We start from the raw sequence: 22,974 nt of genomic DNA on the forward strand, positions 1-22,974 counted from the left end.
AGATTCCTATAAAGCAAACACACAAACTAAATTTTAAATAAATTTCTAGTCTCTGATTGGCATTAGACAAAAGATAAAACCTATTAGCTGAAAATAATATGCAAATAAAAGAATTACATAGTGTCATATACATTAATTAATTAGTTATTGTTTTGTAAAACCCCTGCTAAGTAGATCACATTAATAGTGTGGTTACTTAGTAGAGGAATTTGTAACAACAGACATAGATAATGGCATACTAGTTCTGGTGTTGAAATTAGAACTTAGAAGTTTCAAATACTTTTCTGCTTTGTTTTCTTTCTTTTTTTCTCTTTAAAAGCACTTTTAAAAATAATTAGGTAAGAACTAGTACCTTATATTGATAATATGAAAAACATATGGATGAATCTGAGAAAGGGTGTTAAGATTTAGGAGAAGAGGTTACGCTTAGAGAATTGGGCTCAGTTGATATAGCCAGTATGTAGGTATGAAGATGGTGTTAACTGCTATACTATAATTGCAAAAACTGAGAGGAATTATGTGAATGCTTTATACTGACTGTTGAGGGATGGCTTTTCTCAGCAGATAACATTTAAGCCAAGGTCAGAACAAGGAAAAAACCATTAAAAAACTGGGAGAAAGAGCACTCTGAGCAAAGGGTCTAAGGTAGGAATGAAGCAATAATGTCCCAGGAACTAAAAGAAGGTGAGTAAGGATGGAATGGCAGTAGCAGAGAGGAAAAGTGGTAAGAATTATAGTTCAGAATGGTGATCAGGGCAGAGCAAGTTTGATGCATGAAGTAGGGCACTCAAAGCCAGTGCTCTAGGACAACCCAGAGGGATGGGGTGGGGAGAGAGGTGGGAGGGAGGTTCAGGATGGGGGACACATGTACACCAGTGGCTGATTCATGTCGATGTATGGCAAAAACCATCACAATAATGTAATTATCCTCCAATTAAAAAAAAAAGAATGGTGGTCAGCGACTACATCATACAGGATTTTGAAGCTAGGGAAAGGAAATTAGATTTTATCCTAAACATAGTGGGAAGTTGTTGGATGGTTTTAACTAGAGAAATGACATGATCTGATTTACATTTTAAAATGATCGCCCTGACAGATATGTTAATAACAAAATAAGGGAAAAAGAATCAGAGTAGGTATACTAGTTAGGAGGTTGGTTTTTTCCCAGGGTTAGAGATAGTTTTGGGAAACACTGGCACTTGGACAGCATTTAGAGTGAAGAGTCACCCAGAAGCACATAGTGAGAATTCATGACAAAGGCCTGAGACACTCGAACAAGTAGAGATCTGGTGGAAGATGATGAACAAGCAAAAGGAGCTGGTATATGTCAAGTATGGTATAATGGAAGTTCCAGGAAAAAAAAAATGTTTCATGGAGGGTGTGGTCAACTATCTCAAACAGTAGTGAGGTCTAATAAAACATAAACAAAGAAATGACCACTGGATTTGACATTAAGGAAGTCATTGGTGACTTGGACAATAGTGATCTCAATAGATGGTGATGATGGAAGATTAGATAGATGTGGCATATATTGTCAATTATTCTGAAGGGTACAGATGATAAACACAAAAGCCTACTTTCTTAGTCCTCACTTAACACAGTGACGACTCATGTATCACAATATAAGTACTACACATGTAGAATCCTTTCTCATACAAAATTGTCTCCAAATGCCAAAAGAGAATAAAAGAAGTTCCCTTCTAAGTCTTGGATACAGGGGCAGGAGATTCTCCCTCTTCAGGGCCTAAAATCCAGTAACTGAATTTTACTAATTTGTTCTTCAAATGTCTCTTGAAATTAAACCTTCCTTTTCAACCAACCTCAAAACAGTTACCAAGTTAGATTCTTATTATTTACACCAATTTCCTAGCTATGGTCTAGGACTCCAGGCCCTTATTTGTCTTGCACACTGGTACAGATTAATCTTCCTGAAAAGCCATTCCACCACATTCCTCTCAGCTCAACATTTTTCTGTTTGTTTTTTGTTTGTTTTACTGGCTCCTTAACTGCCTATTAAACCCAGTATAAATGCTTAAGCCTGACACTAGGGCCTGGGCCACCATACAGAGCCAGCTACTCTGGTTGTGCACTGCCAGATTCTGATAAGAACACTGCCTCCAGAAGTTATAAACTGAGGTGAGTCCGCTTAAGGCTCCAGCTCTGGTTCTTAATCTCTTCTTTTACTGCTACCTACGTGTAACCCTGTTCTATCCAAACTACTGTCTATACCAAGCTCTACTCATTTCTCACCTTGTACTCCCACCTTTTCTCTTTTACCTATTAAATATGCCTCAAGTTTTCTGAAGAACTTTCCTGACCATTTTTCCTACAAGAGTCCTTTCCTAACTCTGATCTTTCACTTACTTGGTACTCTTTCCCAGAACTTATGTAAGCCATTACGCCATGAATGGTTACTTCAGGGTACTGGCACACAATCCTAAGGTCATAAATTTCACCTCCACCTGTGTATATTTCACTCTGTTCCATATACAGTCTGTACTGCTAACTTGAGCCAACCTTCTCCCAAACTGCAAGTACTTCCAGAGTTATAGTAACCCATCTATTTCCTTATAAAAATATACTTAATATTCTGTTGATGTTAATTTCCTAATGAGTGAGGTTCTAAGTACTCTGAAATATTCTTGGTTTCTCATTTACATGCTCCAATCTCATAGGTATGTGTTGAGTGTTTCTGTTTTAAGTTAGAATTGTAAAAGATCTTAGAAATTATGTAGCTAATCTACCTTACTTTCAAATGAACAAAGGTAAAAAGACATTAACTTCCTTTTTATCAAACTTGTATGTATACGGCTGCACACCAGGATCTAGGTTTTTTCATTTCTAGTGCAATTTGATTTATACACTATGAGAAATCTTTAAGAAGAAAATAAAGGAGAAAGTTAACTTTAATGACAAGTGCAAAAAAGAGAGGCTGTGGCTATAAATGAAAGCAACTTTATATGTACAGTATTATTTTATTAATACTAGTGACATAAATATTTTCACTAGAAGAAGAGTACCTTCAAATACAAAAATATGCTTTGTTTTTGTTAGCCAAGAACAAAGCTAAAACTGATCCTCAGCATTCTATTCTGAAAAAGGCAAGTGATCTGTAAACAAACTTATCACAGACTGACTTTTAAAAACAACTTTCTAGACTTGTGTATAGTTTGCTTAAATTCAACCAAATATTTCTGCTGTACATATACATTATACAGCAACCACCAAAATTCAAGATTATGATTAAGGTAATTAACATTCTGAGGTTCTATCAGAAAAACAAAGTCATGTGTATGTGTAGCACAAAGTAATAGTTAAGAACATGAACTCTTAGATCAGGCAAACAGTTCTGCTACTTGCTGGTTGGTTTTGCACAGGTTATACCTCTTGTACCTCTCTTTGTCTTAGCTTTTAAAAAATCTATTAGATGGCAATAATAACACTATTGACCTTCAGAGGGTAGTTAAAAGACCTGCATTGCTATTTGTAAAATATTCTGAATATTGCCTGGTACACAGAGTGCACCATATGGCTTCTTAAACTTAAGATAAAAATAAATGCGATGACGTGGGTCTTTCTCTCACTTTACAGATGATAAAACTAAATTTGTAAAATCATTTGCCAAGGTCACAAACATTATCAGTTGAGAACCATCTCTAAGAGCTCACTTTATACTACCAATAGTTTCTAATAATTCTCAATTATGAAAGTGCATTCTTATTTTTCACTTCACACAAAAAATGACTCATTTTTAGAGTAGAAGTTACCCTACCTACTCAGGGCACAGATTCTAAAAAGCCCCTCAGACAGACATATCTTCAAGGATTCCTGGTATTAAAAGAATTTTCAATGTTTCAATGTTCTGTTTTGTGCATTCAAAACCACTTACAGTTAATTACAACCAAGCTTGGTCCCTTTATCATCAAAGAAAAATGAGCAGCTTCTGTGGGCAAGACAACAGGGGATAAGTTAAAAAGTAGGGCAGGAGTGGAGAGGGGAGAGTCTTGGCTTTTGTATATAATTCAGTTTAAAAACTCAAAGGAACATTGTGAATTTTAATTAATCTACAGATGAAGAAATTAGACTTCATAGAAGTGACAGTTCAGACACATAGAGCAATATAATGGTAAACTAACGCCTTAAACTAAGATCTCCTATGCATATAAAACATTAAAAATTTGAGGACTTATTTCCAAGTTTTATCTAGTATGCCTACCTAAACTCTACTCCCCAGTTAGTCCAAATCCAATTCTAGCTCAGGAAAGAATAATGAACAGAGAGTCAGCCTCATGTATTTGTTAGTATCAAGGTCATTCTTACTGCTCATTCTGTACTGGTTATCCAGCCTCTGAACATCGATTCTAGTCCTTATTGTAAAACATCTTGATGTCTAATTCCCAATCTGTTTCCCTTTGAATCCTCACTGAACTTCCCTGTTTACATGGTTACTCTGCTGCAATCCTAACAGAATTTTCTTTGTTTCTTTGCTCATGCACTGAGACATGAGGATTGTGTCCTCAATATCTATTATAAGGATTCCTATATGCAATGGCTACCCAAACTAAACCTGGTATTTGGAAAGCTGCAAAAGAAGAGTTGTAAATGAGTTGGAAAACCAAAGCCAGAAGATAAGCAGGGGTTAAAAGCCTTAACTAAGGAGTACACTGTTACAAACTGTGTATTTTCCAATGGAGAAGTTGAAAATCTGCCAATTTTTTTCTAGTGCCTGATTGCAGTGAAATTTCAACTCAGATGGGAAGTAGACGCAAAGGGAAATTCTCTCATAAGCTTCAGGTGTTCCTACTGCTCTAATGGCTGTTTGTCTCTAATTAGATCATAAAATCCAGGCATGCAGGAACCAGGTCTAACACAGCCATCATTCTATTACCAGTGTCTAGAACAGTGGGCTTCCCTGATAGCTCAGTTGGTAAAGAATCCATCTGCAATGCAGGAGACCCTGGTTTGATTCCTGGGTCAGGAAGATCCCCTGGAGAAGGGGTAGGCTACCCACTCCAGTATTCTTGGGCTTCCCTTGTGGCTCAGCTGGTAAAGAATCCACCTGCAATGTGCGAGACCTCGGTTCGATCCCTGGGTTCAGAAGATCCCTGGAGTAAGGGAAAAGCTACCCATTCCAGTATTCTGGCCTAGAGAATTCCATGGACTGTATAGTCCATGGGATCACAAAGGGTCAGACACGACTGAGCGAATTTCACTTTCAGGACAGTGCCTGGTATATAGAAGATGCAAACTAGTACAGCCACTATGGAGAACAGTGTGGAGATTCCTTAAAAAACTGGAAATAGAACTGCCTTATGATCCAGCAATCCCACTGCTGGGCATACACACTGAGGAAAACCAGAAGGGAAAGAGACACGTGTACCCCAATGTTCATCGCAACACTGTTTATAATAGCCAGGACATGGAAGCAACCTAGATGTCCATCAGCAGATGAATGGATAAGAAAGCTGTGGTACATATACACAATGGAGTATTACTCAGCCATTAAACAGAATACATTTGAATCAGTTCTAATGAGGTGGATGAAACTGGAGCCTATTATACAGAGTGAAGTAAGCCAGAAGGAAAAACATAAATACAGTATACTAACGCATATATATGGAATTTAGAAAGATGGTAACAATAACCTGGTGTACGGGACAGCAAAAGAGACACTGATGTATAGAACAGTCTTATGGACTCTGTGGGAGAGGGAGAGGGTGGGAAGATTTGGGAGAGTGACATTGAAACATGTAGAATATCATGTAAGAAAGGAGTTGCCAGTCCAGGTTCGATGCGCGATACTGGATGCTTGGGGCTGGTGCACTGGGACGACCCAGAGGGATGGTGTGGGGAGGGAGGAGGGAGGAGGGTTCAGGATGGGGAACACATGTATGCCTGTGGCGGATTCATTTTGATATTTGGCAAAACTAATACAATTATGTAAAGTTTAAAAATAAAATAAAATTTAAAAAAAATTAAAAAAAAAAAGAAGATGCTCAATGAATATATAAGCATAATGAAAAACGATTAAGCATATTTAACTAATAAGATCTCAGGTGTAGATCAAAGACTACACACTGAAGTATGCCCAAGTTTGATTAAAGTAGATTAAACTGAAGAATTCAGGTTTTATAGGACAAATGAGCTCAGATTATTAGCTCTGTAACAAATGGCAGACTGAAGGTGTCAAAACATCAGGCAATGCACAAGAAGCTTTTTTAACTTTTATTTGACTATGCTTTTTAAAAGACAGAATTTAACTTATTGACACTGACATTTCAGCAAAGAGTTGTTAAAACACACTCACATACCCAACCAAAATGATTATTTCAAGTATGTTCCTGGGACCCAATCATCAGTATCTCAAGAGAATTTATTTCCTAAATTCCAACTTGACAGCCATTTCTGCCATTTGATAGTGTATTCTCTAAAATGCTGACAGCAAGTAATTTTGAGGGTCTGATCTTACACATATCTCACACAGAACCTCACAGAAACCAAAGGAAAAAGCCTTGGTTAATTCTCTAATCACTAATTCTCAATTGTTAACAATCAGTAGAACTAACCAATGGAAACGCACTAAAGAAAATCAGACTTAGTGATTTGTTAAGTGACAATTTGGACTTTCAATTATTTTCAATGCTCTAAAATGTTTCTTAAATTTTTCTAAAGCTGTTCATGTTTGTAGACATTCTATCAGGCTCACAACTGGTGTTGTGCAATTTTCATATATACGTGTGTGTATAACATACACACAAAATTTTAATTATTGTGAACAAAATCAATATAAGATATTCATTCCATCATTCTTAAGATATTTTAAGATTAATAGTATTTTCTAAAGCACTATGAACTTCTTGATACAAGGATCTAAAAGTTAAAAGTCAAATAGTTCTAGTTCTAAAACTAAAGAACATAAGAGAATTCTGGAAGTATACAAGGTGCTCCTTTGATGTGAGGTATGACAAGACTATTTACTCAGAACTCAGCCCATTCTAAGTTCCTCTGTTCCCTAAGTTATTTACAGTCAAATAATAAGTACTATCTCTTTTCCCACCTTTGCAAATATCACATTATATAAAATAGCAACTACCTACAAATCTGAATTTGTTTACCATAACTATTAAATGAACTACAGTAATAAAAAAATACAATGCTGTGTAGTTTCCAAAACACTATCATAGGCTACAGTAAAACTTAAAAAAAGCATATGTCATTTAAACTGCTCAGATGATTATATTATAGATTAAAAGTTTGCATAACAAAGAAATAAAGCATTTATTATTAGTATTTACACATCTTTCATCAAAATAATTTCTAACTACAAGTGCTCTAAAGGTATAACACAAAAGAAACTACTCTTTATAGTAGTAAAGCAATTGCTGAGTTCATTAAAAAAAAAAAGAAATCTCAATCTAATTATGCAACTACTTATTATTGAATTTTTACCCAGTTGTTAACAAATAGATATTTTCTAGGCACAGAAGAGTAAAAAGAGTTCATCAGAAGCCAAGGAAGGTAAAGCTTGTACTTCACACAATTCTGCAAGGCGACTCTCTTCCCAGAGGACTATAATTGTCTGTTGCAACAAACATCATTTCTTTTACAATCTGAATTCTCAACTACACAAAACCTCTATATACGAGTGCCATCCACATTCCCCTTCTGGCTCCTTACAAATTCAGCCACAGTAATTCCTGTGGAGATAAGGGAATTCTTATAGAAAATAATCAGAAAAGAACAGAAGGATAAGTAACTAAGAATTGTGATCAAAATAAAGAGGAAAAAAAGGGGAGGAAAGGGACAGGAATAGAGAATAGACAAAGAGGAAAGAACAAATAGGAAAATAAGAAGGGGGAAATATAAAAGGAAAAATAAACTGAATAAGAGTAGAACTATTTATTATTTGACAGTAAGAGTAGGGATGATTTGTTTGACAATCATATTGCTTATAATGATTTTCCTGTTGGCTTTAGACAAATGATCTCAAAAGATAATTTTTCTAAGGGACACATAAGATGCCAAAATTATAATTCATCTTAAACCTAAAATATTAAACTTTTATATTCTTCTATAGAACTATGATGGTTCTAAAACATGGCCTAACTGGGAGGTAAATACTGATGTTATATCAAACAGAGGTAAATTCAAATACTGAGTAACTGCAGGCAAGTTAAAATAATAATTCTCTCAGAAATTTCTGAGAAAGAAAAAGATTCTTTGGCATACCTTGCTATGGTGAAGTGAAAGTGAAAGTCGCTCAGTCGTGTCCAACTCTTTGCAACCCCATGGATTATATATGGAATTCTCCAAGCCAGAATACCAGAGTGGGTAGCTTTTCCCTTCTCCAGGGGATCTTCCCAACCCAGGGATGGAACCCAGGTCTCCTGCCTTGTTGGCAGATTCTTTACCAGCTGAGCCACAAGGGAAGCCCCTTGCTAGGGTAGGAATTATCGAATTAAATTTCAGTAATTATTTAACCTTCAAAAGCAAACCTCATTGAAATGAGGTTATATACAACATAACTGATGGCCGAAGTAAAAAAATTCATGTAAAGATCTGAAAACAAATTAACCTTTAATAACTCTCAAAACTGCAAAAGTAAAACATGCACTGCAGAATCTGATTTAACTGTTTTCACAAAGAAGACAGCAGGATGTAATTAGGACAGTCCTGGGCAAGCTGAGACATGTCACTCAATTTCTTTATGTAAATACTGATAATGGTAAGTGTTAGGGGAGAAAGGTACTTTTCCCCTTTACTTGGGTTGGGTCTCTGTACACAGGAGGAGAGCAAGACTTCACCTTATCTTCCCACCAAGGAACATACTGGAGAGAAATGACTGATTTCTATATTCACCCATTTTATGAATTCTTCCACAAGGCTGGTAGGATGGGTAACATGACTGGTTTGGTTTTGGTAGTCATTAGGCTATTTCCAGTCGAAATGGAGTAACAGGGACTTGATTTACCTACACGCCTAAACCACGACAAAATACAAACAACTGTTTCCAGACATTGGACAACAGACAGTGCAAGACAGTGATCTCTGAGAGAAAAATAAACAGGTGAGTCCTACAACTGCTCAGCTTTAATGCCTGGAGAAAGTTTCCAGGCTGAAGAAAGGAGAGAGTTTCCAAGAGAGAGGAGAAGCAGACACAACCCAGCAGTCTCCCTGAGTAAAGGACAAAAGAACTAAGGGAAAGGGAGGTTAAGTGGATAGAGTCACAGGGCAGAGTATCAGATAAAGGAGAGTAGGGTGCAGAAGGCGAGCTCAAGAGAAAGGAGTAAAGAAAAAATATAATAAAACTATAAAATTCAGCAAATATATATATTCAGCAAGAGTGAACCCTAAAATAACGTATAGACTTTTGATGATGATGTATCAATGTAGATTCACTGACTAACAAATGAACCACCATGTCATGGGGTATCCATAGTTGAAGAAGTTGTGCATGTGTGGGTAACAGTGTAGATATGGCACTTTGTGCTCATAGTTTTGCTGAGAATCTAAAAGTCCTTTCTAAAGAAAGTTTTTAATTAAAAAAACATTTCCCTTTTATACAATTCCAGGAAAATATTCTCTTTTTGCTTTCTGCAGATTTAAAAAATAAAAATCAATAATGAAAATAATCTATTCACTTATCCCAAAATTATACTTAAGAAGTTTCCTTTAGGAAACATAAATTATAGAAAAAAAATAATTGAAAGCAACGTCACAAGCAAGAAAGAAAATGATCAAAGCTCAGGTGAGTTTTTACCTCCCAGGACCAAAAAAAAAGGACATTCTGTACAAACTTAATATAATTTATGTTTTATATAGAAGGACTGATGCTGAAGCTGAAGCTCCAATACTCTGGCCATCTGATGCGAAGAGCTGACACATTAGAAAAGACCCTGATGCTGGGAAAGACTGAAGGCAGGAGAAGGGGACGACAGAGGACAAGATGATTGAGTGGCATCACCGACTCACGGGACATGTGTTTGAGGAAGCTCCGGGAGATGGTGAAGGACAGGGAAGCCTGGTGTGCTACAGTCCATGGGGTCGCAAAGAGTCGGACACTACTGAGTGACTAAACAACAACATGTTTTATATTAAGCACTTTAATGTCTGATGGGTATGGATATACTTAAAAGTGTTCAGGGCCTGAAAAGTAAGTGTGAGTTACTGAAAGAAGAGAGAAATATTACTCCTGCAACAATTATTTGCTATTTAACTTGTATTACAGGTAAAAAAAAACTGTTGTGTGACTGAGGGAAGCACAGCTCTTATAAAAACTGACATACTCAAAGTCTACTGACAACAATCTTGTTTCTCATACCTGTAATCTCTGGTGCTGCATTTCTTGGACAAAATTCCCCTGGACTAGACTAGTGAATATCTATATTCAATTCTGTATTTTGGGAATATGCCAGAATAAGAGTCCATAATGAGCAGTACAGTACAGTATATTGTATAATGGTGGTTTTCAGCATTCTATATATACAGCAGTCTTGGAAATATCAATTTAGTGCCAGTCAGATTTGTTTATAAAAGAACCTGTCTACAGGAAATAACTGAAAGAACAGTTAATTTCTTTCACTTATAAACTGAAGGCTGCTGGTCACCTTTCTCTGGTCTGTAACTGTGGAGCCATGATGCAGTTATAACACTAATATTTACAATGTCATAACAACAGCTGACATTTCCTAAGCTCTTACTATGTGCCAGATACCACGATGATTATTTTATCTTATTTAATCTTCGCAATACCGAGAATATATCACACTGTTTTACCTCCCAAAATAGGCAGAGTATATATGGAATAGTCATTCATATATAACCACTGTTGTTAATTCATCAAATCCAAGATGTCATTAATTTTAAGACATACAACTATTTCATCATTCATTAACAGAAAAATCCACCAATTTTAACTACAGTGGGCCATCAAAGTGAAAGAAACAAATTTATTTCGGACTTCAAAGATGTAAAATATAGAAAATGTGTTAAGATCAACCAAATATGGTAACCCTAAAATTATAAGTTTAATCAGAATGTAATTCAAATGCAATATTTCTTAATAGACTTGAAAACAAAGTGAGCTAACTAAGTGAATGCTTTTCAGCCTCTTTTGAAAAGAAATCCAATCTTAGAAAATGAAATCATTTATCCAACAAACTTCTTAATGGAATAGGGAAAAAAGAGAACTATAGCTGCAGGTGTTCATATGAACTGCATTCATACTTTATGCTTACACATTTTTAGTCAAAATATGTAAACTACTCAAAGTAAAAATGCCTTCATCAAAGTGTGCATTTAACAGGGATTGGTTAAAGTAAATCTATATTGTAATAAAAGGGTGAAATAAGACTGAATATTTATAGTGTTGTGGTTAAGATAATGATTAACAGACAATCTGAATCCCTATTCTGCTGCTAATAATGCAGCCCAAGGGAACCTAATTTGTCTCTCTAAACTTAACCTTTCTGAAAAATGGAGCTAATACCAATTTCATAACATCACTGATTTTATGAGGTAATGATATGCGTTGAACAACACAGTGCCTGGCATACAGTAAGCAGTATTATATAATACACAGCCTTACTGTTCCTTAATAAGCCAAAATATCTTGATAGAAATTTTCAATAGTTTTAGAATCTTGTGGTTTTGAATCCCAGGCACACATTGAACAAACTGGAAAACTTTAAAAACAAAGTATAAGACAAAACAAACAAACAAAATAAAAACAGAAACAAAACTTGAACACATCCAAGACTAGATATTATATTCGCATAAAAGCTCCCTATGTAATTCTAATGTGCAACAGGGACTGAAAATCACTGCTCTAGTTGAAAACTTGAGGCTAAGTAAAGGGAGAAAATGAGGATATTAGGCAAGGTAGGATATAGGGAAAGCAGAGGTGACATTAGAAAAGCAAGGGACCTGCTTTACACTGGAATTATGTTTTTCAGTTGTAGCTGTGAATTTGCATGTATCAATGTATAACATGTAACTGGGTAGAACTGGTTCTCAGACTGGAGTCTGTGGACATTCTGGGGATCTGACAACTCTCTCTCCAAATTTAACACATGATTTATTTTCAATGAAAATCTCAAAAAAAAAAAAAAAAAGCATAAACCTAGTCTGGAACATTGTGGACAATGATAATCAAGGACTGCTTTCTTATTTCAATGTTATATTCATATGTACAATTATGACTTACATTGACAGTTTTGCTGGTGTTTAAACAGCATGACTTGAATAGCTCTTGGCTGGTAAGAAGAGAGGTGGACTTAATATAGTCCACAAAACAGTGACCTGGGGTACCAACAAAAGTTGACAGTGAGTCAAATGGGACAAGCAAATATCAAGCCATAGTATCGTAGGCATGTTCAACTCAAAAGGACTTGGCCCATAACACCAAGCATGATAGTCACATTTTGACCAATAGCTTTTTAATACATCACAATGACAAAGTTTAGTGGTTCTGTAATTTTATCCACATTTATTATTTTTTTAAAAATATTTTAATTTTATTGGAGTATAGTTGATTTACAATGTTGTGTTAGTTTTAAGTGTACAGCAAAGTGATTCAGTTATACATATACATATACTCATTCTTTAGATTCTTTTCTCTTTAGGTTATCACAGAATATTGGGTAGAGTTCCCTGTGCTATACAGTAGGCTCTTGTTGGTTATCTATCTTATATACAGCAGTGTGCATGTGTTCATCCCCAGCTCCTGATTTATCCCTTTCCCCTATGCTTCCCCTCTAGTAACCATAAGTTGTTTTTGCTATCTGTTAAGTCTGCTTCTGTTTTGTAAGTACATTCATTTGTATCTTTTTAAAACTGGATTCCATATATGAGTGATATCATATATTTGTCTTTCTCCTGTTTGACTTCCTTCACTTGGTATGATAATCTCTATGTTGTTGAAAATGGCATCACTTCATTTTTTATGACTAAGTGGTATTCCACTGTGTATGTACCACATCTTCTTTCTTTATCCATTCCTCTGTTGATGGACATTTAGGTTGCTTCCATGTCTTGGCTATCATAAAAAGTGCTGCAATTAACATCAGGGTACATGTATCTTTTCAGATTATGGTTTTCTCCAGATATATGCCCAGGAGTGGGATTGCTAGATCATACAGTAGCTCTGTCTTAATTTTTTAAGGAACCTCCATACTGTTCTCCATAGTGGTTATACTAATTTACTTTCTCACCTGCAGTGTAGGAGAGTTCCCTTTTCTCCATATTCTCTCCAGCATTTATTTTTGTAGACTTTTTGATGATGGCCTGAATTTAGCTTTTTCAAAATTATTTTGGTTTTACAGTTGCATGAAGTCTAAGAAATATGAAAATAAATATGGAGTTCATTTTTCTACATTGAAATTAAAAAATTATGTCAGCTGGTCCAAAAAAATTTCTTTAACTAGTTGTGGGGAGTCCTGGAGGAAAAACTAAATAAATGGATTAAAATCTCAGCTCCATTATATAAGGAAGAGGCTTTCAACTTTTTATGAACTCTTGAATATCTCTTTTTCTCTCTCAGATATTATCTTGAAGTTGGCAAAAAGTCTTATTTGGCACACCTATCAGAATGGCTACTGTCAAAAAGACAACAAATAAAACAAGTGTTGGCAAGGATGTGGAGAAAAGGGGACCCTCATGCACTACTGGTAGGAAAGTAAATTGGTACAGCCACTATGGATTTTTTTAAATTCCATAGTATGGAAATTCCTCAAAAGATTAAAAATATCATCCACCAATTCAACTCCTGGGTATTTATTGAAAGAAAACAAAAACACCAATTGGAAAAGATACATGCATCCCTATGTTCACTGCAGCATTATTACAATAGCCAAAACATGGAAGCGATCCAAATGCCCAGCAAAACATGAATGGATAAACAAGATATGACTTATTTATACAATGCAATATTACTCACCCACAAAAAAGAATGAAATTCTGTCACTGCAACAACATGGATGGACCTAGAAGGGTATCACGCTAAGTGAAATAAATGAGACAGAGAAAGACAAATACTGTATAATTTCACTCACATATGGAATCTAAAAAACAAATGAACGAATAAACAAACACAACAAAACAGAATCATAGATAAGGAGAACAAACAGGTGGTTGCCTAAGTGGAAGCGGATGGGGGAAGAAAAGAAAGAGGTCATGGGTATAAAATGAACAGTGTAAGCAAGACAGCTGGTAACTATGCAATATCTTTGAAAGGGTGACATATCATAACTAGACTTATTATGGTGATTATTTTGAAAGGTATAGAAATACCAAATCACTGTGCAACAGAAACTAACATAATGTTGGATGTCAACTGTACTTCAAAAACAGAAAAACTAACTCACTCACAGAAAAAGAGATCATTGTGGTTATCAGAGGCAAGGGGTGGGTAAAGGGGAAAATGGATGAAAGCAGTCAAAAGGTACAAACTTCCAGTTAGAAGACAAATAAATACTGAGGATATAAGGTACAACATGATAAAACCAAGCCAAACTCAATTATTAAAGTAATTTTCCTCATCTGCATCTAAAAGTCCACCTCAATGTAAAATTTATACAGATTTTAGTATCGTGGGCCTTCTATTTTTAGAATTCATCATCTTATTAATAATTGCATGAAAGTCAATATATCACATTTTATTTACATTATAATTTTTCTGAGTCAGGAGTACTTTCTTATAGTTTACCTCAATTATTTTCACAAATTCTCTCAGGTGAAAGACTAAAGAAATATAAAAAAAAAATCTAGAAAAGGTTATATAATCTTCCAAAAATACATAGAAAATTTTTAGACTTGATATATCTTAGTCCCATTTCAATATTTAGGTCCCTAGCCAATATGCTACTGATCAAATATAGGCCTTACTACCAATTTTCTTGTTTTTTTGTTTCAGCAACTCTTTTTCACTTGTTTTTAACAACTGAAATAGAGTTGGCCCAGATGAGGTCTCTGAGTCATCTTACAGATTTAGAAATTGGTTAAATGCATTGTTTTAAGCCATAAAGTTGCAGAAATTTCTTACAGCAGAAACAGGACTCTAAAACAAGTATTATCTTAGGAGTTTGCAGAAAATGTATATTCCTAGGTCCTACTCCCAGAGATTCTGACTCAGGAGTCTGCATGTTTAATAAGAAAGCTTTATGCCTCTGATGCAGGTGACACACTTTGAGAAACAGCACTTTAGATCATACATGAAAATACAGACCTCACAGGTAAAAAGAATCACATCTAAGTTTTTTTTTTTTTTCCACATCTAAGTTTTAATGGGGAAAATATTCAATATGTATTTATTTAGTGAAATGAGACATTTCTTAGCTTGAAAAGAGAAAAATATATATAAAGGAAAATACTGGCAGATTAAAATGTATAAAATCAAAGTATTTCTTAAAGAAAAAGTAGAAGGGAACATATTTCTATACTATATGGTTGACAAAGTGTTCCTACATATATTAAATTATTCCATATGCTATTTTAATTAAACTTGCTATTTTCAAATTTGAAAAGAAGAATTCACATAAGTAAACACAGACCAGAATGTTTAATCTCTCTAGAGAGGATATTTAATCAAAGAAATACCAATTAAAATCACAGTGAAAAGCCATGTTTTATCTACTATAATAGTAAAGTTAAAAGTATTTTCAAAAATTACTATGGAAAAAGGTTTGAGTGATGTTATGTCAACATTGGAATATCCTATGGCCATTAAAATAATTATATTGTTTATAAAAAGGCATAAAAAATTCATTAAGTTAAACAGCAATACACACAATTTTATATTTACTTTTTTCAATAATGTATAAACTTAATTAAAGATTATCTGAAACAATAAAATATAAAAAATTAAAATAATCTCTCCAAAGTTTGCTAAAATAAGCTTTCTAAAACTCCTAGAGATTTTTAAACACTGCATTTCACTTCTAAAATTAAAACAAAATTACAAAGAAAAAACATGATTTCATAAAAGAAAAGACACTTAATAACAAAAAACTGACAGTCATGATCACAGAAAAGGAGTCTCTCTTGAGAATGGCTGCCATCTTTGTCATGGACAAATGAAAAAAAACTTACATTAGACTAGCACAGGTCTGAGGACCAAACTTCAGGAACCACCACCACTATCCTGAAAATGATTTGACTTCAGGCCCTGTGTGAGTAATAACCAAGAACCCAACTATGATTCTACAGAGGTCCCTCCCCTCTCCTTCTCCACTGCTCCCACTTCAGTCAGCCTGAGAAGCTTATCTATCATTTGAAGGAGCAATGATGGGGAAATAGAGACCACAACGTTCCACAAAAGTGGAAAACTGCCAATCCATTAAAAAAGGTGGTGGTGGGGGGTGGGGGGGAGACTGCAATGGATCAGAAGTCAATGAGAATGATAGGTTGCCAAAAATAAAATGAGATAATGTAATAGCACCAAGAAAGAATACCCACTGATTCCTTCAGTGATTCAACCAGTTGAAGCAAGCAGACAATGTCAGCCTTGTAACCATTTGTTTGTTCAAGTGGATTCATTCACTGACCTCTGCACAAGTGTGGAGAGATCAATTATTTTGAATAGAAGTTATAGTTTAGTTGTAAATGGCTATTATAAAGATATCACCTTGCTATATTAGGTCGGTAAGATGAAAAACAACAGTTTTTCTATTTTTTTCTTTAGTTTCATATCGCTTTAGTTCCCCCTCAAATGTGTAACTCTGCCAAGGCAGTATCCTTTGATAAAGATAATGATCAAGCAGTGGGATTTAATGCTAATATAATGCTTTTAATTAAAGTTTTATTGGATAACTGTGGTCATTACCATCAACTTGAATCACCCAAGTATAGGATACTTCTAGAACCAGATTAAACTGGTTTTAGTTCAGTGAACAGATTCACAACTATCGTCAATTGAGCATAACTATTATTTATTGTTAGATTATTCTAAAATCCTATGTTTAGAAGATAAACTTGCCAACTGGCTTTAAATCCATATTTAACTTAGATCTTTTACCTAAATTTTTTGATAGCTAAATAACAGATCTGACACCAACCTTTACACTTATAATAGATCTTGAAATTGATAGATCTCTTGATAAAACAGAAAACAAATGAAAACAAAATTTCAGTAACTTGCAAAAAGTATGAAAAATGCTATACTAGAAGCCAGAAGATCTGGATTCCAATTCCAGCTTTCTCATGAACTAGTTACAAGACTTCGGGAAAGGTCAATTAAACTCTGTGACCCTCAACAAACTTACTTGTAAAATGAAGGAATGAGAAACAAGATGCCCCTTCCAATTTAAATAATATTTAATTCTACATGTGTTGATTTTTGAAATTATAAAATACTACCATCCCATTTACTGTAAGTACCACTTTGGCCACAAGCACAGACTGATCCTGGTACATATAGCCTACCACAAACTAAAAATAATCATGGGGGTTCTGGTCAAAGTACAAAACTTGTTTCCAACTACAGCTGTTTTTGCTTTTTGTGACTTGAAATCTTAGAATGATCTATGCCTCCTCCCTTTCTCCTGTCTCCAACAAGTCCTCATTGGTAAAGTCTGACTGCTTCTACTAACAACCTCCCATATCTCATCTCTCAGCATTCTCAGTTTGGTCAGAGCACTGGATTCATAAAGGGGACCAATGAGAGATGAGGTGAAGAGGGATGCTATCTCACTTTTTTAAACCTCTTTAGTCATTACTGTCCTGTATGCATCCAATGTTCTGGCCCATCTGATCTTATTCTCTCACAGGGCCACCTTGAGATATCTTACCCCTTCTTTATTCCATTGAATAACTAGAATTCCTTGTTTCCAGCACTCCCCTCCTCACAAATCTCATAGCCCCATCTCAATCTTTTTAATCTTTCTCTCCAACTATGCCAGTATTCTTAAAGTCACACCATGGAAAAACTTTGTGGAAAGGTGATTCATCCTTTGTGTATTATTTAAGGAGAGCAGTCCAACTCTCTAACACTCACTGCTTTTCCATTCTTGATACCTCAGTAATTTTTCAATGATTCCCCCAAATCAGAGTTAGCGACTCAAAAATCACTTCAACCAACTTTTTAAAAACTGCATTTTAAAGGGCCAAATCTCACCATTCACATTCTTTGGAAGATTTAAATGTTTTTCTTCATAAAGAATTTTCTAGGGCTTCCCTGGTGGTTCAGTGGTTAAGAATCTGCCTTGCAATGCAGGGGACTGGTTTGATCCCTGATCCCTGATCCAGGAAGATCCCACATGCTGCAGGGCAACTAAGCCCATGTGCCACAACTACTGAGCCTGTGCTCTAAAGCCCGGGAGCTGCAACTACTGAGTCCGTGCAGCTAGACCCCATGCTCCCCAACGAGAGAATCTACCAGAATGAGAAGCCTGTGCACCACAACTAGAGAGTGGCCCCCACTCGCCACTACTAGCAAAAGCCCACGTGCAGCAAAGAAGACCCAGGGTACCCCCAAATTATAAATAATTTAAATATTAAAAATTTCTCTATTAAATTAATTCAAAATTAAATTTGTTACTCTTGTGTATGAGTTTTTAAAATTACATTTTCTAATGACCTACACATTTACGAAGTTAAAAATTTAACTTACCACGTGATCAAAGTTCTAAAAATTAAGAAAATAGGGTAAAAAATAACGTGATGAGCTCTAGTTCAGCTTAAATACACAATTCTTAATTAGGTCTTATCCAAGCTCATCTGGTCCTATTATACCCTCCCATGATGCTTTATTGTTTTTAGGAGACAAGCCTGTTGTATCTTATGCTTTTCCTTCCTAAATTTTAGCCCGCACACACACACACACAAATAAATCACTATTTACCTCTCTTCTCTAACCCACTAAGGTCCATGAGAAGAAGGATCATCTCTCTTATAGTTGCCCAGCATAGTACTTGGCATGAACAAGCTCGCAAACACTGCTAAAATAATGAATGGTTAATATTCCACATTTTGTTTTCTCCCTATTTCAGCTTACTTCCAGTTAAAGTGATAAAGGCTTGTTGTTTCCCTGTCCAGATAATTATCTTGAATTTGATATTTTGCACTGAAATAGTTTTTTTGAGTTTTTTAAATGCCCTTATCTATATGATTTTCTTAAATGGGACAAGGAAATATCTGTTTAAAAAATTTTTTTAATTGCATTAGGTAGACACCAAATCTCTAGGCCAGGGCAAAAACATTTAATTTAAAAAAATAAAAAGGAGAGAGAGCACTTTCTGAGTTCTAATTTCCATATCTGTTATTGGAATTTCTAGGTCTCAACAGTCTTCTAAGGAATAACAGAATTCTTCATACCAACCTATTGACTGCTTATGTGATGAGTTGAGGGCAACTTAAGCTCTAGAAAGAAAACTAAATTTTAAGCAATTTAAATATTGGCTCAAAGGTAAGAGTGGAAAATGAAGTCTCTGTGTCAAAAAATTTAAGTGAAACCCAGCTCGTCTCCTGAAAGCAACGGCAGAATCAGCTGCTGTTCTGCCTTCAAGCAGAGGACAGTCTTGTGGAGTACATTCAGGTAAAGCTAATTCAGGGTGATGCTTGATAAATAACAGGAGTATATTTCAGTGCTATGGGAATGGTTAGGTGGGAACTCAATCTTAGATATCAGAGAAAGCTCCCAGAAGTCTTAATATTTAAAATGAAACAATTAGAACCTGTCAGCATCATTGACAAAATTTACTAGTGTCCATTTGTTTTGCCTCCTTAAGTTCAGGTTACCAGGATTGTGCTTTTTGCCATACACCACAGATACATGGACACAAACAGAGCTATATAGATTTTATTCATTTCTTTCTTAGTTTCACTGACCTTATTTTCTAATTTCTCTGTTCTCTGTGTAAATCATTAAACCTAATTCGCTACTGTTTCAGGGCCTGAAAATACTAAAGTAGACCATATTGTCCTTTCGACTGTCTTTTGTGGGAATATTTCTGATCATACGGGTGTTATCGCTCCACACCACATGCAGAAAGAAGCAGGGGACGAAAAGCTGAGAAAACACTGCCACAAAAGGAAACAAAGTCCTTTCTCCCAAAACCACAAGTTCTAGATTTAGCTCTACACTCAAAAGATGACCCTGTGCTAAAAAAGCAACCATCTACTATTCTAGTGCTGTTTTGTTTTGTTCCAGCTTTACTTAACTCAGATAACTGGCACATAGCTTTCCAAAATTATCCTCAAGCTTAACCTAATTTAGTCTTTCTTACATTTTTACCTCATGGGAATACGGTTATAACATAGGCTGGTCCCCAAAAATACACTATGTCCTTTCAATCTCCTTCCCTCTACCACATGCATGACTCCTTCTTCTAAGCACCCTCAACATTTGTGTTTTCCACTGATTGTTGGTATGTGTGAATCCTAAAACTCCAGCAGAAATAAAAAGTGGATGCAGAATTGTTTTTAATTAAGAGTTGAAAACTTGAGCACATACACTAAGATCAGTTCTGCTCAGTTCTCTAGAACAAAGATGGAACTAGGTACCATCCACTGCAGTGGGTCTGTCATCTCTCGCACAGAGCAATTTCTGGAAGAGCATTCTGGTGAAAGTCAAAGGCCAAAGGAGGTGTCTTTGAGATTTCCTGTAATCTCAACCTACAACTCAGAGATGATATGTAGGTCCTCAGATCTAGATATTACACATTCTCAGCCTGGTCCTTTTGACTAGATTCTCTATCAGAAGCTCATCCAGAATAGAGAAGTCAGCACAGGAATGTGGGGTCCTCCCCAGAACAAATCCATCTGCAAGAGTACGAATGTATGGCGTATATGTTAGAACATTTCCCCTCTCCTCAAAAAGTGACAAAACAGCACTGCACACTCACTACTTAATACTTTGCTTCCATTCATACCCTGAAGTTCTTATCCAATCTGTTTTAAACCTCAATTCTCTAAAATTAATGCTTTTATTCTCTGACTAAAACCAAATTATGTCTAATAAGATTTCTTAAGAGAATTTATGAACCTTTGGCTATTTTCCACAAAATTATCTATGTGTATACATAGATGCATTTTTTCTAGCAAGAGGGTTGATATTTTTCATCAGATTTTCAAAAGGTCAGTACCCAAAATATAAAACAAGGACATAGAGCAATCTTTTTATTCTTTTTCTATGTGGATATTTTCAGAAAAAATGATTTAAGGTAAACAAACACACCAATGCAATGCAGTCAGGTAAAACCAGGAAATGTATTTCTAAAAAGGTTCTCCTACCCTTTTTGTTAGATGTAAAATAATTTCTGGATCCAATGCAGAAGCCACTTAGGCAGTACCATTGAATGCACTGACAGTGAAAAAAATGGAGTAAACCAGTAAAAGATTGTCTTTTCTTTACATTTGCTGGTTCTCTAATTTTCAATAAGCTAAACTTTATCTTTAGCCGAATTGAAAGACTAAATATGTTTATGTAAGAATCACAAAATCTTAGCACTTGATTAAAATATGAAAACCAGGACGGGAACCAGATTGAACCTCTCTCCCAAAATAACATAAAATTATCACTACCCAAAGCAATGAAAATAATGTGATCAGTTGAAAAAGAACCTGAAATTTTGTGTACTTATTAAAATGACAAAAGACCATTTTCTGAACATTTTGGCTTGGAATTTTGAGTTTTTACATTTTAGCCCCTATATCACCAGATTTTTATTCTGTAAGTTCTTATATTTCAAAACAGTTACATTCATCATGTATGTGATAAAATTTAACTTCTGGTTTCCAGACAGCTGACTTGTCCCTTGTCATTAATGAGTGGTAAATACAAGGTCATCCTTATCACAACCTAGTTGAGGAATTTAAAAGAAAAGTCAGAAACAAGTTACTTCCCAGTAAACAAATCCCTGGTGAATTTACCAGCTCTAGTCAGTCAGCCCAGCACTGGTGGGAACTTTTATGCATACATACACACACACCCCCCTCAAAAATAACATTGTATCAAATAAATTTTTTTCTGCCTCCTTGACTTCATTTATTTTCCCATTTACTCATTGTTTCCTTGCCATTATTGACTATTATCTTTCTTCAGAGGTTTAGTCACATACTTCCCTATCAGCCTTGCCCTATCTTCTTCTTCTTTTTTGTTTGTTTTTCTGGCCATGCCAAGCAAGGCATGTGGGATCTTAGTTCCGCAATCAGGGATTGAACTCACTCGGCCTTAAGTGGGGGCACTGGAAGCTGGGAGTCTTAACCACTGGACTACCAGGAAGTCCAGCTCTGCCCTTTCTTCTGCCCAAATCCCCAAGTTTCGAAGACTTTCTGGGTCATAAAGTATCTTAGAAGATTGAGATTCTGCATAAAAGTATATCTGAATATGTGAAACTTAGAAGAAAAATATAAAAAATTATATTTATAGTATACTTAAAATTCTCATCAGAATTTAAAAATGTAGAATAATTTTTAAAGAAAAGAGAATGGCTAATATTTAGCAATAAAATGTTACATAAATAACAGGGATTGCAAATAACTGGCAGAGTTTTCTTTTCATACTCTGGATAACAAGAAGCTTACAGCAAAATGCGAGGTACAGCTATATATGACTTTTAGGACCCAATTCTTTTTTCTACTCTATCTTGACTACCTCCTGTAATTTATAATTTTAATGTTCCTGTGCTTATCATAAACCTTATAATTCAAATCCTTTGATGTTCAGAAGTCTTTGAATGAGTAAAACTGAGACCAGCGAAGAAAACAAGGCAATATTTCCAGTTTATCAAGTAATAGCTTAATAACTCAGCCTCATCACAAAGAATTATATAATCAGATTCAAGTAATACTCCAAACAACTGTGTTTTTAAAACTTGGGTCTCTGATTTTAGATACAATGGCATCTGAAGATTTTTTTTAAAAGATTATACTCTTGCAAAAGCAATACAGTTTACATAATAGCACTGCTGCTATATGAAAATGTCTGATCAAGAGTTATTAAGACAAAACTTACTTGCCTAGCTGACTATAATAATCAAA

General features: G+C 35.2%; 1 protein-coding gene across 10 annotated transcripts in view; it reads right to left on the minus strand.

Annotated features, from left to right (window-relative positions):
* FAM214A (family with sequence similarity 214, member A) overlaps nucleotides 1-22,974 on the minus strand; it is an 84,836-nt gene that overhangs the window by 33,482 nt on the left and 28,380 nt on the right. For 9 of the 10 annotated variants that reach the window (XR_825016.1, XM_010836758.1, XM_010836757.1 and 6 more), the window contains exon 3: nucleotides 3,890-3,943. The exons of the other annotated variant lie outside the window; for it this stretch is intronic. Coding sequence is in view for 8 of the 9 variants with exons in the window: in XM_010836758.1 (XP_010835060.1) it covers nucleotides 3,890-3,943 (54 nt within the window). In the remaining variant the exon portion in view is untranslated. The remainder of the gene's footprint in view (nucleotides 1-3,889; nucleotides 3,944-22,974) is intronic. 10 annotated transcript variants of the gene reach the window in all.

This window comes from Bison bison, unplaced genomic scaffold, assembly GCF_000754665.1.
Source record: "Bison bison bison isolate TAMUID 2011002044 unplaced genomic scaffold, Bison_UMD1.0 scf7180017864066, whole genome shotgun sequence".
Taxonomy (NCBI): domain Eukaryota; kingdom Metazoa; phylum Chordata; class Mammalia; order Artiodactyla; family Bovidae; genus Bison; species Bison bison.